Source organism: Muntiacus reevesi, chromosome 1 (genome assembly GCF_963930625.1).
Source record: "Muntiacus reevesi chromosome 1, mMunRee1.1, whole genome shotgun sequence".
NCBI classification, from domain to species: Eukaryota; Metazoa; Chordata; class Mammalia; order Artiodactyla; family Cervidae; genus Muntiacus; species Muntiacus reevesi.
This window is the reverse complement of record NC_089249.1, coordinates 158,647,066-158,664,241: the sequence shown is the minus strand read 5'-3', so window position 1 is coordinate 158,664,241 and position 17,176 is coordinate 158,647,066. Positions and strand designations below refer to the sequence as shown.

At 45.2% G+C, this 17,176-nt stretch overlaps 1 protein-coding gene across 3 annotated transcripts in view; it reads left to right on the top strand.

Annotated features, from left to right (window-relative positions):
• Positions 1 to 250: 250 nt before the first annotated feature.
• The window catches only part of RAD54L (RAD54 like), a 37,481-nt gene continuing 20,555 nt past the window's right edge, over positions 251 to 17,176 (top strand). For all 3 annotated transcript variants that reach the window (XM_065913859.1, XM_065913850.1, XM_065913845.1), the window contains exons 1-9: positions 251 to 860; positions 938 to 1,024; positions 2,581 to 2,703; positions 10,933 to 10,993; positions 11,697 to 11,832; positions 12,280 to 12,349; positions 12,469 to 12,757; positions 12,982 to 13,106; positions 16,990 to 17,140. In XM_065913859.1, the coding sequence (XP_065769931.1) occupies positions 858 to 860; positions 938 to 1,024; positions 2,581 to 2,703; positions 10,933 to 10,993; positions 11,697 to 11,832; positions 12,280 to 12,349; positions 12,469 to 12,757; positions 12,982 to 13,106; positions 16,990 to 17,140 (1,045 nt within the window). In that variant the 5' untranslated portion in view covers positions 251 to 857. The remainder of the gene's footprint in view (positions 861 to 937; positions 1,025 to 2,580; positions 2,704 to 10,932; positions 10,994 to 11,696; positions 11,833 to 12,279; positions 12,350 to 12,468; positions 12,758 to 12,981; positions 13,107 to 16,989; positions 17,141 to 17,176) is intronic.

Sequence of the window (17,176 nt, the reverse complement as noted above, 5' to 3'; positions counted from 1 at the left end):
CTCTTGCCCCACCCACCTCGCCCAACCGCTCCGGCCACCGCGGACCCCGCCCTCCCTCCTAAGTCCCACCTCCTCGCTGGTCCGTTTAGCCAACACACCTCCACAGCCCCGGCCTCTCCGCGACCGCAGGGCTAGGCCCGCCCCCATTCTTGAGGCGCGAGCGCCGAACGCATCGAACGCAGCCAATGGGTGGTGCGGTGGCGGCACCGCGGGAGGTTCGATTGACCGGGCCTGGCGGGTCCCGGGAGTCCTGGCGGCTGTTAACGCGCGCTTTGGGTAGAGGAAGGTTAAGCGGCAGTGCTTGGGATTCTGCTCTGCGGCTCGTTCCAGCCTTGCCTGGGATTCCCCTCCCAAGCCCGGGTCTTCTGCGTGTCCTGCCTGGACTCCTGCTCGGCCTCCCTTAGGCCCGCATCCGCACTCCGACCTGGGAAATCCCTTCTCGGGACTCGCCCTCCCCAGGCCTCAGATTTTCACCCTTCCCGCCCCCCCCACCCCCCACCTCGCTGCTACCCGCTGCCTTCAGGTCCATTTGGGGCCGTTATCCCGACTCCCCTCTGCCCAGTCTGGCCGCCTCTTCCCCTGCCTCTTCCTCCCATCCTAGACCTCTACCCACTTCTGATTGGGTACTTCCTTTTTGCCTTTCTCCCGCCTTGGCTACCTGGAGACCGACACTCCATACTTCGGGCCCAAACCTCAGCCCCTAGCTGTATTCCCTCCATCCCTGCTCCTTTAAATAGCCCATGCTCTCAAAAGAGTAGCAGCCCGCTCTTTACTAGGCTGGTTGTACATTCTCAGCTGCTGGGTGCCTTTGACCTTTGCCTAATGGGTACTTGACATTTTATATTCCTGGGTCCAGGATGGTAAGTATGGGCCTATGGGAGACTGTGGCTAGCCCTATGACTGGGTCTAATGGACTGTTTCCGTCCTCTTCTTACAGAGGAGAAGCTTAGCTCCCAGCCAGCTGGCCAAAAGAAAACCGGAAGATGGACCCTGTGATGATGAAGACTGGCAGCCTGGAGCAGTGGTGAGTACTCTGCCCTCAAGGGGGTAGGGGATGTCGGGTTGCAGGGCCGTTTAGGCAGAGAGGAATCCTAGACTTGGTTCCTGGGGTTACATGAAATGTACCCTGTCACCTCCAGAAACCTTTCAGTGCTTACTGTTCTTTTAGTGAGTGCTTACTATGTGTCAGGCATTAAACTGGATAAATAAAATCTTTGTCCTCAAGGTGCTCACTAAAAGCTAGTATGCCTCAGTTTTCCTGAAAGGAAGCGGTGTTCCAAAGCAAAGAGCTGATTGGGTTGGACCCCTTGGCTACCTTGGGAAAAAAGAGGAGGAGGCCCCAGCAGCAACTAGCAGCTCTTTTTCTCTTTGTCACCTGCCCAGTGTCGCAGAACAGTAGAGTGTACAGGGCCTATGGTAGAATCTGAGCTTCCTTGGGCCTTGATTGGAGGGGTGGTGCCCTTCCAGTCCCTGCAGATAATCAAGGGCACCACGTTCGACTTTGGACTGAGCCCTGCCTTGGAGGCTTTTTGGGGCTAGCTGTGGGCAGGACCTATGTGACCTAAATCAGTAGGATGATGATGTAGCATGCACTTTAGAGAAAGCAATTCTAGAAGCAGTGGTTTGGTCATTGGAACTTTGGAGGAAGGGATTAGCTAAGAAATATCTAGAAGGCAGTTTGGGGCGGTTGCAACATGTGAGTAAAAGCCCATAGAGAGAGTGGAAGGGGTCTGGTGTTTGTTTCAGGTGTGCTTGTAGCTTCAGATACCTTGGCAAGCTGCTACAAGTGGATTCTTTCCTGATGGCTCAGTGGGGCTCGTTCTGTAGCTGCACTGCTGGTGTGCAGGCTGCCTTGGCTGCCTCTTGTCACTTACATGGGTCTCAGACTTGAACCTGGGGCAGCACTTGTTGTTGTCTGCTCCTGGTTGCTCCAGAAAATGCTTTCAGTGCTGGTGTTCTCACAGACATGGTGGAGACTGACGAGAGCGGCCTGGGAGTTGGGAGCAGCTCTACTCTTGGCCTCCATTGGTAAACCCTGGGAGGAAAGCAAAGAGTCACTCAGTCATTCCTTGGGGCTTTTGGAGTGAAGATTTGTGAGCAGCTTGACAGTGCTACTGATGAACTTGCCCGTCACAGGCCCACTTCATTCACTTCCATTGCCCCTCGGGGCTTCCCTGATAGTTCAGTTGGTAAAGAATCCGCCTGCAGTGCCGGTTTGATTCCTGGGTTGGGAAGATCCCCTGGAGAAGGGAATGGCTACCCACTCTAGTATTCTGGCTTGGAAAGTTCCATAGACTGTATAGTCCATGGGCAGGCAGAGTTGGACAGGACTGAGTGACTTTTACTTTTCACTGCCCCTCAGATTCGGCAAGTTCTTTAACCTCACTAAGCTCCACTGTTCTCACCTGTTACATCAGGATGTAAACATGTATTCCAGGATTACTGTGAAGATGATATACGATAACACATGTGAAGAGTTTAGAACAGTGCTTCACGCTTAATGAGCATTTTAAATATTAGTTGTCATTGTGGCTAACTCCGTATCATGCAGACTTCATCTTCCCCAATTCTCTCTCCTAGACTCCTAAGAAACCTAAGAAATCCAGCTGTGAGACCCAGAGCCAGGAGTGTTTCCTGTCTCCTTTTCGGAAACCTTTGACTCAGCTAACGAATCGACCACCCTGTCTGGACAGCAGTCAACATGTAAGCCCGAGCTATAACCTGTCAATGTCTGTGTGTGCCCCCTTTTGTCTAGGGAGGCTCCCTGAGTCCTCACACAGTAGCCAGCAGATGCTTTAGTGGGAGCTTTCGGCCTCGCCACAGCTCCCGGGGCCTGGAAAAGACCTGACCTCTTTTCTTAGAGATTTTAAGAAGTACCAGAGCCTATAGCTTTCACTGTATCCTTTAGTAAAATCAAAAGTAATCATCACCATGGCAGGTTATGTGCATTATCTTGTGTAACTCATTTTTTTAAGATAAGGAAGCTGACTCCTAGAGGGGTTAAATAATTTGCTTAAAGTTACAAAATTGTCAGATCCGCCTAGCTCCATCCGAAGCTTTTTCCTCTAAACCTTCTGAAGGACACCAAGACACAGCTCCAAAAGCCCTTGGAATTTAAATGATAAAGAGGGATCAAGATGTCTTCTGTTATTCCTAATGAACCCCTTTCAGCCACACCTGAGTTTACTAATGAGATGACTTTGGAAAGCACGTAACTTTGGGACTGGTTGCCAGGGAAACCAACCCACCAATGGCCAATGTTTAATCCGTCCTGCCTGTGTCAAAAGCCTCCTTAGAAACACAAAAGGTTTGGGAGGGTTTGGAGAACTTCCCGGTTAGTGAGCTGGAAGTCAGGAAGAGGCACACCCGAAGCTCCTCTGGGCCAAAAGCTCCAGTGTTCATCACTCTTCCAGACCTCCCTCTGTGTGTCTGTTCATCTGGCTATTCATTCATATCTTTTAATATTCTTTGTGATAAGCCAGTTAATCTAGTAAGTAAACTTTATCTGAGTTCTCTGAAGCAGCTAGTGAATTAATCTAAGGAAGGGGTTGTGGTAACATTTGATTTGTAGCTTGTGGTCAGAGCCTTTCAAGACTGCCTGCAATGCAGGAAACTCGGGTTCTATCCCAGGGTTGGGAAAATCCACCCCCAGTATTGCCTGGAAAATCCCATGGACAGAGGATTCTGGCAGGCTACAGTCCATGGGTTCGCAAAGAGCTGATTGAGCGACTAACACTTTCACTTTGTGGTCAGAAGCACCTAGACTTGAGATTTGCTTCTGATGCTTTCTCCTGGAACATAGTGTTGGAATTAAGGTGTAGGGAACCCAAGTGGAAATGAAGATTTGCTTGATGTGTGGAAAACCCACATGTCAGGTGTCAGAAATAGTGTAGTATTGAGAATAGAGGTGACGCAAGATTGTTTTTTTAATTAATTTTGATTGGAGTATCGTTGCTTTACAATGTTGTGTTAATTTCTGCTGTGCAGCAAAGTGAATCAGCCATGTGTGTATGTGTGTGTGTGTATATATATGTATCTCCCCCCTTTTGGATTTCCTTCCCATTTAGGTCACCACAGAGCACTGAATAGAGTTCCCTGAGCTACACAGTAGAGTCTCATTAGTTATTTATTTTATACATAGTATCAGGAGTGTATATATGTCAATCCCAGTTCATCCCACCCTCTCCCTTTCCCCTTTGGTGTCCATGCATTTGTTCTCTACTTCTGTGTCTCTGTTTTGCAGATAAGATCATCTATACCATTTTTCTAGATACCACTTATATACATTAATACATGATACTTGTTTTTCTCTTTCTGGCTTACTTCATTTATAACAATCTCTAGGTCCATCCATGTGTCTACAAATGACCCAATTTCATTCCTTTTTATGGCTAATTGTATTGTGGACGGACACACACACATACACACACATACATACTGTCTGTCCTTTATCCATTCCTCTGTTGATGAACATTTAGGTTACTTCCATGTTCTGGCTATTGTAAGTAGTGCTGCAGTGAACATCCGTCTTTTTTTGGAATACATCCGTCTTTTTTTTTTTCCAGTCTTTTTTTTATAAAATAAGCAACAAGGACATGCAACACAAGGAAGTATAGTCATTATTTTGTAATAACTTTATTTTTTGCTTTAGAGAGTTGATATTTCATTTTTAAAATTTTTATTGGAGTATAGTTGATTTACAGTGTTGTGTGTATTTCAGGTGTGAGCTTCCCAGGTGGCTCAGTGGTGAGCAATCTGCCTACTAATGCAGGAGATGTTTGATCTCTGGGTCAGGAAGATCCCCTGGAGAAGGAGATGGCAACCCACTCCAGTATTCTTGCCTGGGAAATCCCATGGACACAGGGGCCTGGCAGGCTCTGGTCCATGGGTTCACAAAGAGTCGGACACAACTGACCACTACATGTGTCTTTTTAAATTATGGTTTTCTCTGAGTATATGTCCAGTAGTGAGATTGCTGTTCATATGCTAGTTCTATTTTGAGTTTTTTAAGGAACCTCCATACTGTTCTTCATAGTGTTTGTACCAGTTTATATTCCCAGCAACAGTGCAAGAGGATTCCACTCGCTCTCCAGCATTTATCATTTGTAGATTTTATTAATGATAGCCATTTTGATGAGTGTGAGTTGATACCTCATTGTAGTTTTGATTTGCATTCCTCTAATAATTAGTTATGTTGAGCATCTTTTCATGTGTGTGTTTGGTCATCTGTATGGTTTCTTTGGAGAAATGTCTATTTAGGTCTTCTGCCCATTTTTTTGATTGGGTTTTTTTTTGATACTGAGCTGCATGAACTGTTTGTATATTTTGGAGATTAATCCTTTTTCAGTTTCTTCAGTTGCAAATATTTCCTCCTATTCTGAGGGTTGTCTTTTTGTCTTGTTTGTGGTTTCCTTTACTGTGCAAAAGCTTTTATGTTTAATTAGGTCTCATTTGTTTATTTTTATTTTCATTAGGAGGTGCATCAAAAAAGATTCGAGTGTTTTGCCTATGTTTTCCTCTAAGAGTTTTATTGTGTATGGTCTTATGCTACTGCTAAGTCACTTCAGTCGTGTCTGACTCTGTGCGACCCCATCCCTGGGATTCTCTAGGCAAGAACACTGGAGTGGGTTGCCATTTCCTTCTTCCATGCATAAAAGTGAAAAGTGAAAGTGAAGTTGCTCAGTCATGTCTGACTCTTCGAGACCCCATGGACTGCAGCCTACCAGGCTTCTCCGTCCATGGGATTTTCCAGGCAAGAGTACTGGAGTGGGGTGCCATATGGCCTTATATTCAGGTGTTTAACCCATTTTGAGTTTATTTTTGTGTATGGTGTTAGGAAGTGTTCTAATTTCATTCTTCTACACATAGCTGTCCAGTTTTCACAGCACCATTTACTGAAGTCTTTTCTCTTGTATTTTCTTGCTGCTTTTGTCATAGATAAGATGACCATAGGTGTGTGGGTTTATATCTGGGCTGTCTGTCCTTTTCCATTGGTCTATATTTTTGTTTTTGAGCCAGTATCTTGATTACTGTAGTTTTGTAGTATAGTCTGAAGTCAGGGAGCTTGATTCCTCCAGTTTCATTTTTGTTTCTCCAGATTACTTTGGTTATTCAAGATCTTTTCTGTTTCCATATAAATTGTAAAATTTTCTTTTCTAGTTCTGTGGAAAATGCCATTGGTAATTTGATAGGAATTGCACTGAATCTACAGATTCCTTTGGGTAGTATACTCACTTATGTTTGCACAAAATTGATTCTTCCAATCCAAGAAATTGGGATATCTCCATCTGTTTGTATCTTTGATTTCTTTCATCAGTATCTTACACTTTTCTGCATACATGCCTTTTGCCTCTTTCAGTCAGTTCAGTCGCTCAGTCGGTCTTAACTCTTTGTGACCCCATGGACTGCAGCACGCCAGGCCTCCCTGTCCATCACCAACTCCCAGAGTTTACTCAAACTCATGTCCATTGAGTTGGTGATGCCATCCAACCATCTCATCCTCTGCTGTCTCCTTCTCCTGCCTTCAATCTTTCCCAGCATCAGGGTCTTTTCTAATGAGTTGCTTCTTTGTATCAGGTGGCCAGAGTATTGGAGCTTCAACTTTAGCATCAGTTCTTCCAATGTATATTCAGGACTGATTTTCTTTAGAATTGATTGGTTTGATCTCCTTGCAGTCCAAGGGACTCTCAAGAGCCTTCTCCAACACCACAGTTCAGAAGCATCAATTCTTCGGTGCTCAGCTTTCTTTATAGTCCCAACTCACACATCCATACATGACTACTGGAAAAACCATAGCTTTGACTAGGTGGACCTCTGTCCGCAAAATAATGTTTCTGCTTTTTAATATGCTGTCTAGGTTGGTCATAGCTTTTCTTCTAAGGAGTAAATGTCTTTTAATTTCATGACTGCAGTCTCCTTCTGCAGTGATTTTGGAGCCTAAGAAAATAAAAGTCTGTCACTGTTTCTATTGTTTCCCCATCTATTTTTCATGAAGTGATGGGACCAGCTGCTGTGATCTTAGTTTTCTGAATGTTGAGCTTTAAGCCAACTTTTTCACTCTCCTCTTTTACTTTCATCAAGAGACTTTTAGTTCTTCTTCATTTTCTGCCATCAGGGTGGTGTCATCTGCGTATCTGAGGTTATTGATGTTTCTCCCAGCAGTCTTGATTCCAGCTTGTGCTTCATCCAGCCGGGCATTTCGCATGATGTACTTTGCATATAAGTTAAATAAGCAGGGCCTTAGGGCCTTTGCCTCTGTAGGTAGGATTTTTTCTTTTTCTTTTTTTTTTTTTTTTTTACCTGTGCTGAATCTTTGTTGCTGCCCACAGGCTTTCTGTAGTTGTGGTAAGCAGGTGCTGCTCTGTAGTTGCTATGAGTGGGTTTCTCATTGCGGTGGCTTCTCTTGTTGGGGAGTATGGGCTCTAGGGTGCATGGGCTTCAGTAGTTGTGACGCAGGCTACAAGTACTGATTCTTCAGCATGTGGAATCTTCCCAGACCAGGGATCAAATCCATGTCCCCTGCACTGGCAGGTGGATTCTTAACCAATGGACCACCAAGGACGTCCTGTAGCAAGGTTTATTCCTAGGTGTTTTATTGTTTTTGTTGCAATGGTAGAGGACATTTTGAAGGGAAAATGGGAATATGATAGGAATGTGTAATGGAGATTAGTTATTTATGCATTCAGAAAACATTTTACATACTATTTGATGAATACAGAAACATAAAATGTATAATGTATATAAGGTATAAACCGGAATAACACCTGTGAACCCACCACCCAGGGCTAGAACATCAGTCATAATTCTTTTCCCATTCCGAGAGGTACCACCATCCTAACTACGTTCATCATCCCTTGCGTTTTGTGATCGTTTTACCATATGTATATAATTCACTAAAGTAATATTGTTTAATTATTTCTTGAGCTTAGAAAAGTAGTATTATTCCTCTGGAACTGTTTTAATTCAGGATTTATCTTATGAGATAAGTGTGAGGGTGGTGAGAGTTTGCAAACAAGAGGCCTAACAGTCTGGAGGCTGGTGGAGACTCGAATCTGAGGGACATGCTGATTAGGTCGGGTCCTGAAGAATGTGAGGAGTTTGCCAGATGAAGAGAGCAGGGAATGTTCCAGGTAAAGGGAACAGCCTGTGTGAAAGCTGTGGAGGAAGGATCCCCAAAGGAAAATAATGCTTTAGGACTACAGAAGTCAGTGCAGACCTGGGGGCAGACTTTAGTCTTAGACACAATGAGTTTTAAGTCCTGTGGGTTGTCTAGGTTTGCACATGTGGATGTGGTACCTAGGAGGGTGTTATGGACTGGAAATAGATTTGAGGTGATGGCATAGAGTTTGACACCTCCAAAAAGTGTATTTGCATGTCCATGTGAATGTATAGTCAGAAGAACTTAGGGTCAAACCCTGAGAAACACTGACTTTTAAAGGGATTGGGCAGAAGAAGAGGAGCGAGTTAGGCGACTGAGTGTAAAGTCCCAGAAAGACAAAATAGTGGGATAATGGTGTCTTGGAAGTCAAAAGCAGAGACTATTTGAGAGGGAGTGACCAGCTTTGTCTAGTAAGATAGGGTAGAAAAATACCTCTTGGATTTAAGGTCTTGTAGGCCATTGATGACCTTGGGAAGAATCATTTCAGAAGATAGGAGGAGTGGGAGATAAGGGGGAAACAGACTACTTTTTATAGAAGTTTGAAGGGGAGGAGATATGAGGTCAAAGGACATTTTGCTTTTAAGATAGGAGAGAGTTAAGTATGTCTTAAATGCTAGTGAGAAGAAGCTTGAGATAGAGAAAGATCAGGCAGGCCTGATAGACTGACTGTCTGTGGAAGAGGGAAGCTTTGACCTTGGGGAGGAGGAGGAATGTTCTTCTCCCTCTTCTATCATCTGGAGGATAGGGTGGTGTGGATTTTCAGTAATTCAGAACCGAGTGAGAGCATGCTTTCTCTCCTCCCTCTGTCAGAGTCTAATGACTCTTCCCAGGCCAGATTCTTGGAAGCTGCATTGCAAGTCTTGCAGGCTGTGTGTGCCCTCAGATGGTTTTAGCCAGGGGTCCTTACCTCCTTCCACAGTAGTTCCACAAGCCTGCACTTCTACCTGCAGAACTTACGGTTCCTGGGTTTTACTGAAAGTCTTTTTAAATTTGGAGCATAAATTCTTGGCTACTTAGAGCTTTAATTTTAGCATCTTACATTGATAATCTTGAAAATAATATCTCAGTTTCAGAATTAAAAGCAGAATTGATGCCAAGTTAGGGAAGACTTTGAGTCCATCTTTTTCCTTTTCCTCTTCTTTGACTTAATGGTAGCTTTTTGTTAGCATCTTTCATGTATAAGTTTCTCATTATTCTTTCTTTGATAATTAAAAATAATCAAAAGATTTTATTCAGCTGCAAAGAAATATGCAAATAAAGAATTGGAGCCTTTCTCCAACCCTGGCCTTATGTTATTTAAGCGTGGTGATGAAGTTCAGTTCTCCACATTTCTTTTCTATCTTGCAATACATTGTCATAATGAATTTACAGTCTTCTTATTTAAAGTACATTGAGTTTCTAGAATTTAATTTATAATCTATACAGGTGGATCAGAATAAAAAGATAAAAATTTCAGGGCAATTGCTTCCCCCCCCCACCCCAATTAAACTGTGTTTTTGCTAGAAGGGAGTATTTTTCATTACTTTACCACTAATGTATTCCATTAAGACTGCCTTCAGTGTTTCTGCTCTTATTTTCTCCTTGCTCTCTTGGCTAACTCTATTATTTTGTTGAGGTTCACAGGCTATTGTAATTGCCTAGAGGGCTCAGGTGTCTATAGATGAGAACTTAGATGGGAGTTATCAGTTAGCTCAGGAGCTGACATTATGGACTCCCGTGACTCCTCCTGCCCCAGCCCAGTAGCCCAGTGCTGATTCCAGGCTGAAGTGATGGCACAGAGACTTCCTGTCATCCTTGTCCCTGACTTTTTTGGTGATTGGCTTGCCCCCTCTCTCATGTCCTCTTGGCTCATGTTTTCCCCTCTCTTGTTCTGTTCCATGCAGGAAGCTGTTGACTCTGGGCTGGTCCACATGCTAAATTCAAATAGGTTGGGTTAGGAAGCCATATTGCCCATCTGTTACAAATAAAGGCCCTGAAATCAGGAAAGTCCTACAGACGTCATGGTTGTGTGACTTGGGAAATCACTCAGCCTCAATTTGCTCATCTGTAAAATAGGGGTGCCAGTAATATAGAAACCTCAAAGAGCTATTAATGAGGATTGGTAACATGAATGCAAGGACTTAGCATTGCATCTGACATACATTATTAGTCATCATCATTACTGTCATTTTTGTTGTTATCAACATTATTTTACTGATACTACTGCTCCTTTTTCTCCTGTGACCACTACTCTTTGAAGGGCTGTTTAGTTCCCGAGGAGGCTGATGTGAAAATTTGTATGGGAGTTAGATGCAGTAAGCAGGATTGATCAGAGATTACAAAAGAAGTGTGAGCTATGCTTGGAAAGATATAGCTTTATAGGACAGTGATTGAATCTAGACTTGAGAGTTCTGTTAGTACTGGGATCGGGTCAGTTTGTGGTGCTTTCTTAAGGCTTAGGGAATAGTTAGGTATGCTTGCTTGGCATGATCTTTCATGAGCTAAAGGTTCTGAGTCTTGTGGTTAACCAAGGCCAGGTATTTGCTTTGGCACTGCCTTGTCCCTGGGGATTTGTGGACCCTCATGCAAAGCCTCAAAGATGAAAGCTATTGTACAAAACCTAATAATTTAATATGGAGCACATCTTCTGTTCTAGATGCATCTGAATGAGATGTAGTCAAACTACAGTGATCTGAATATATTATGATGCTTACCTGGGCATTTTTGACTGTGTTTATAAAAATATCCCGTAACATCTCCAAGCAGTCCTGAATCCTTGTTTCTTCTTTTTTTAGGAAGCATTTATTCGAAGCATTTTGTCAAAGCCTTTCAAAATCCCCATTCCAAATTATCAAGGTAAAAGTGGAGACTCTTCTGTTTCTTAAATTAGTCATGTGTGAATATGCCCAAATAGATCAAAACATCTGCTTTTGTAAGTACAAGCTTACCTTGGAGTTAAAGATGCCAGCCCAGTGATGACTATGTGTGGGGTCACCCTCCTGGGGCCTGCATGAGGTCTGTGTTTGATAGGGTCACCAAGATTAAGTGCCCCTCATCTTGGTGGGGATGTACCAGTGTGTAGGAAACTTCTGGTGGGCCAGGGTGGCTGATGGACCCAGGCTCCGTTCAGTCCAAGTGAGTCCAGTAGCATTTCCTTTACAAGGTTGATTCTGTTGGGGGTCTAGGTTCTGCAGGTTTCCTCCTCTGTACAAAGGACAGAGCGTTGTGCTCACTTGGGCTGGGGGGAGGAGGCAAACTCTTGAGCTTTCAGTCTTGAAAGGCTCCATTAGGGTTTCAGACCTTTTTAGGATTGTTTTAATCTAAGATGAAAGAGACCTGGCCTCCCCCAGAAGCTTGTAGTTGAGTGGGAGAAGTAATATCTGAGGGAGGCTGGTTAATGGTTAGGCAGAGGTGCCCAAATTGCATCTGGAGAGAGAGGTACTGGGGGGAGAGGGTCATGTGGAAGCTTTGGAAAGGTTATGTGAAGGATAGGCATTTAACCTGGGCCAGCTGGAACTCCTCAGCTTAGAGACTCAAGTGACAAATTGTTGGTTTCTAGGTCCTCTGGGCTCTCGGGCATTGGGCCTCAAACGGGCTGGGGTCCGCCGAGCCCTCCATGACCCCCTGGAAGAAGGTGCCTTGGTTCTGTATGAGCCTCCCCCACTGAGCGCCCATGACCAGCTGAAGTTTGACAAGTACGTGCACTGGTGTTTCTTGAGCAGTTGTGGTCCTCTGTGAGCACACACAGCCTGGAGGGCAGAGAGCATTTTGGTGTGGTTTCACCCTGGGACCTGCATGTGTTTTCAGAGTGCTTTCATGACTTCGGTACCATCCAGAGAGTGAGTAACTGGGGAGGAGAGTGCCTGGAGAAGAGTGTGTAGATATGTCCGGTTGGTGGGTTTCCTCATCCTTTCCCACCAGGCTCACTCAGGGGAGCAGGGGACGTTCAGGTGATGACATAGGGAATCCAACGCCATCTCCTCGATTTCTCACCCTGGAGAGGAATTTGCTATGCATGGTTTGATTGCACGGGCCAGAGAGGTCCTGTCTTAGGCAACTGCCTCTGGATCAACAGGACATAGCTTTCTGAGGGTGTGCCGTTGCTGTGTCTGAGCTCTGTTTTCTGTGTTGTATTTTCTCAGGGAAAAACTTCCTGTTCATGTGGTTGTTGATCCTATTCTGAGTAAGGTCTTGAGGCCTCATCAGAGAGAGGTAAATGGTGGTGGGGGTGAGGTTTGAGCTGGGGCAGCGGCTGGGCCTGAGAGACTCTCATCCCGGGGGCAGCAGCAGCGGGGTGCCAAAGGGGGCTGAGAGCTGTTACTATTCCCCAGGGAGTGAAGTTCCTGTGGGAGTGTGTCACCAGTCGGCGCATCCCCGGGAGCCATGGCTGCATCATGGCTGATGAGATGGGCCTGGGCAAGACGCTGCAGTGCATCACACTGATGTGGACACTTCTGCGCCAGAGTCCAGACTGCAAGCCAGAAATCGACAAGGCAGTGGTGGTGTCGCCCTCCAGCCTAGTGAGGAACTGGTACAATGAAGTTGGGAAATGGCTTGGAGGGAGGATCCAACCTCTGGCCATCGATGGAGGCTCTAAGGACGAGATAGACCAAAAGCTGGGTAGGAGCCTTAACAAACATGACTGCACTCCTCCATACAGCCTGCTCCTTTCTTAAGCGTATCCTCACTGATAACTGGGGTCGAGGGCAGGGAGTGGGTGGAGGATAAGAGAGTTACCATGAAAAAGAGTTTAGTTGTTTCCAGGCTAAATTACAGAATCATCAAACTGGTTTTTTCTTTAGCACATTCTCAGACTTGCTGTCCTGACACCTTTTCTGTTGTAGAAGGATTTATGAACCAGCGTGGTGCCAGAGTGCCTTCTCCCATCCTCATCATTTCCTATGAGACTTTCCGCCTCCACGTTGGAGTCCTCCAGAAAGGGAGTGTTGGACTGGTCATATGTGATGAGGTACTTGACATACTGCTCTTTGGGTGGTGGGAGAAAAGTCTGTCAGCGTCTTCTCACTGAAAAGTGCCATCTAAGGGCTGTGCTAGTTACTGGGAGATGCTGAGGACAGAACGTACCGCCTCAGAGTCAGCAGATGAGAGGGAGAGCCCAGGGTACCAATCTGCCAAAAGAGGGGGTAAGTAGTGCTTGGGATGCCAAGGAGAGTGAGATGCTGTGAGCTGACTGATTTTGTTCCCTCTACACAGTTTTCCTAGACCAAAGGACTTTGAAGGCTGGGAGGGATTTGGATGGATGGAGAAACACAGTACAGGGTTTAGGGGAACAGGTTCTAGGTTCAGAGAGGTTTTTATTCAAATCCTGGCTGTTCTGCTGCATACCAGTAATATGACCTTGGACAAATTACTTAACTACCCAAGCTTCTCTGTGTCAGTAAAATGGGGTGATAATATCTGCCTTATGGGATTATTGTGAGGATTAAATGAAAGAAAGCTTTTATCACAGTGCCTGGTATGTCACAAGACCTTGGTAAATGTCAGCTCTGATTTTTATGTAGGCTGAGAGGACTCACGTGAACAGATGCACAGAGATAGGAAAGTCTGGTGCTGATAGTTCATACACACTGTGAACCTGTGTTGACTCTCTGGGACTGAGGGAAATATAGCAGTTGTTGCTTTCTGGCCTTTTCCAGCACTGTGCATGAAGGGTGGTAGGAATGTTACTACTTAGAAAGGAGTGAGGGTGGCTGGGAGCTTCCTGGTATAAAGAATTTCCCAGGTCTAAAGGGGGCTTGGCTGCCCTGGGCCTGTTGATCTTGTTTACATCTTGGGGAAAGTCAGGGCATTCCCTGGGGCTTTAGTGGAGGGGTGGCTGGAAGACTTGGCCCCATCTTTAACTGATGGCAGGCTTGACGGTGCTTTGGGGACTATAGATTACCCTAGTATCAGGGTCTTTTGGGAGGGGACAAAGAAGAAAAGCTTACTTAGGGTAACCATGCTTTCTAGCCCTGAGCTGTTTCCCAGTTGAACTTTTGTCCTTATGAAGAGTCGTTATCTGGCATGTCTGCCAACTTTTGACACCCTGATGAGCCTTGGTGTAGGAGTAAGGGATTTAGCAGATTGAGGTGGGGTGTGCACGTGACCACTGCACAGCACCCTGGCATTTGCTTCATCATGGAAAGGGACTGTGCCAGGAGCCTGGTCTAGAGGCCAGGATGTTGGGGAGGGGAAGGGAAGGCAGGCTGATGGCTGTCTGAGGCCTTGAGGGCTGAGGGCATCTAGATTTTCTTTTGCTCTATAGTGTTTAATTTTTTCCCTCATTCTCTCCTGTTTTCTGAGGTACAAGGTTCCAAGCTGCCTCTTTGTACACTGCAGTGTCCTGGCCTTCCCTTACACTCATCTACCTTTTTAAAAAATATTTATTTATTTGGCTCTGCTGGGTCTTAGTTGCAGCACGTGGGATCTTCATTGTGGCATTGTGGCTCTTAGTTGGGGGATGCGAAATCTAGTTCCCTGACCAGGGATTTAACCCCAGCCTCCTGCATTGGGAGTGCAGAGTCTTAACCACTAGACCACCTGGGAAGCCCCTCACCTACCTTTCATTTATTTGTCAGAGTAGGAGAGTGAAAGTCCTGTCCTCCTCTTTGTGACCCCATGGACTATAGCCCACTAGGCTCCTCTGTCTATGAAATTCTCCAAGCAAGAATACTGTAGTGGGTTGCCATTCCCTATTGTGTTGATTGTCAGAGACCTGAGGAAGCCGAAGTCTTAAAAAGATGGTCTGCCTACTCTAGGAGTTTGTCCTGTTTAGATCCTGGAAAGCCTTCCCCAGGCTTTCATGTTCCCAGCTTCCTCCTAGCTGATGCTTTTCTCTGGAACACACAGAAATAATGAAAGATAATAATAGCATGATAACTTTGTACAAAATCTTGATCCACATAGTAATCTGAGTTAGGCAGAGCAAGTGAGAACACTTGGAATCAGTGTTGTCTTCGCTGCTTATAAGCATGTCTGTGGATGAAACTGCTCTCAGACTGTAGAGGAGATGGCACATTGTCTACCTGAAAGGGATATGATCCAGATCAAGAAAGAGGGTATATGGAACCATTTTGTAAGGTGTTATAAATGGGAGGGACTGACATTGTCTTCACCTCAGTTTTGGAGGTTAGGAAACAGAAGCTTAGGGGAGTGCTGGGACTTGAATCCAGGTCTGAGATTTTAAGGCCTAACTCTTCTCCACTCCTGCCTCGGGTGTAACCAAAGCTTGGTGTAGGGTGAAGCTTGGCTTGGCTATGGAAGGACTGTCTGTCCCTGTATGCCTCACCGGTTCCATGTACGTTTCTTTACAAGTTCTAGAACACAAAGCCAGTCAGATGCTGGGGAAATGTGTTAAAAACAAGAATCTATTCATGGGGCTCATGAGAGAGAAGTGGTGGTATTTAACCTTGGTATCATTTTTTTGCTTTTAAAAGGATAAGCTGAGAATTCTGCCAGAGTAGAAATTTAGTCAGAACTTTGACAGCTTTTTAGCTAGCCAAATATTTGGTTTGCTGAGATGCCAGGGTTTGGGTTTTAAATTTGTAGCCAGTGGTGGCAGGAGCTGGGTCTGGAGCCAGGGAGCTCCATAGGAGCTGGGGTTGGCCCTCTCTTCCACAGAGACCCACAAAGGTAGTGTATCAGCTCAGTTCATTAAATTGAGTTATGAAGTACCTGTTAGAGGAGTCAGGCCCTGGGGAATCCCATGATTGCCTGCCCTCGGGGAGCTTCTGTTTAGAGGGTTCCAGTTGTTGATGTCCTTTTCTCTAGGGCCTTTTGGGTAATTTCTTCACAAGTTTAAAGTTTCTTTTCCCTCTTCAGCTCAGAAGTCTCAGCCTTTTGTTTCAGGACTGGTGCTTGAGCTTTCAGTTGTTTTAAAACTTACTTTTGTTTAGCATGTCTTTAAATTTTTTTTTTAAAACATTTATTTATTTATTTGGCTCTGCCCGGTCTTAACTGTGGCATGTGGGAACTAGTTCCCCGACCAGGGATCAAACCCAGGACTCCTGAACTGAGAGCATGGAGTCTTTGCACTGGGTCACCAGGGAAATCCCTAAATTTTTTTTAATTGAGATACAATTGACATAAAATATTTTTGTTTTAGGTATACAACATTCAGTTATTTTGTTAAATAAAATTCTGTATCTAATTCTTCAATAGCAATGTTGGTTATTCATTTCATTCTTCAGCAAACATTCATTGAATAGAGAACTCTGTCTTGTGCATTAAGTTAAAAAGCAAATCTGACATGGTCTCTGCTTTTGAAAGTTTCTGCCTTGGTGAGATAAAGTGCTGGGTGGGGGAGCGGGGGTGGGTAGCAGTGATATAGGGATTGAGAAGGGATGCAGAGAGAGGCTCTTTCTTTAGATCTGAACTGGATGGGTTCTGAGGAAAGAGGGGAGGAGGAACCTGGACTAAGTTCCCTTACCACTAACAGTCCAGACACAGCCAGGAGTCTAATACAGAAGGCATCTGACTCAGGAGGTTCTAGGATGGTTGGGCTAGTGGGGGAGGGAGAATTCCCTGAAAGCCTGGATCTCTAACATGTCCAGATGATCCTTGAAGAGGATAGGCAGGCTGCTGTGGCTTTGGAGATGGGGGCAGAGGAAGAAACAGGGAATCCTTGCTTTATGTATGTAGCATTGATCTAGAAGCTGAAGGTCTGTCCTTGAGCCTGGCCCGTTTCTCCCCAAGAGAGTGGATAAACTCTCACTCTTGGTGCCCCTGCCCAGTTCCCAAGGCTCAGGACCTGTAATGCTTTTGATTCCCCTTTTTCTGTCTACACAAGACTTTGCTACTGTTATGGAGGCCACATTGTGCCCAGACCTCAGTGAGAATTAATTTCCTTGCAGGGACACAGGCTCAAGAACTCTGAGAATCAGACTTATCAGGCCCTGGACAGCTTGAACACCAGCCGACGGGTGCTCATCTCCGGGACCCCCATCCAGAATGATCTCCTTGAGTATTTCAGCTTGGTACACTTTGTTAATTCGGGAATCCTGGGTAAGAATCTGGCCTTTTCTGCTACACTGGAGAGGG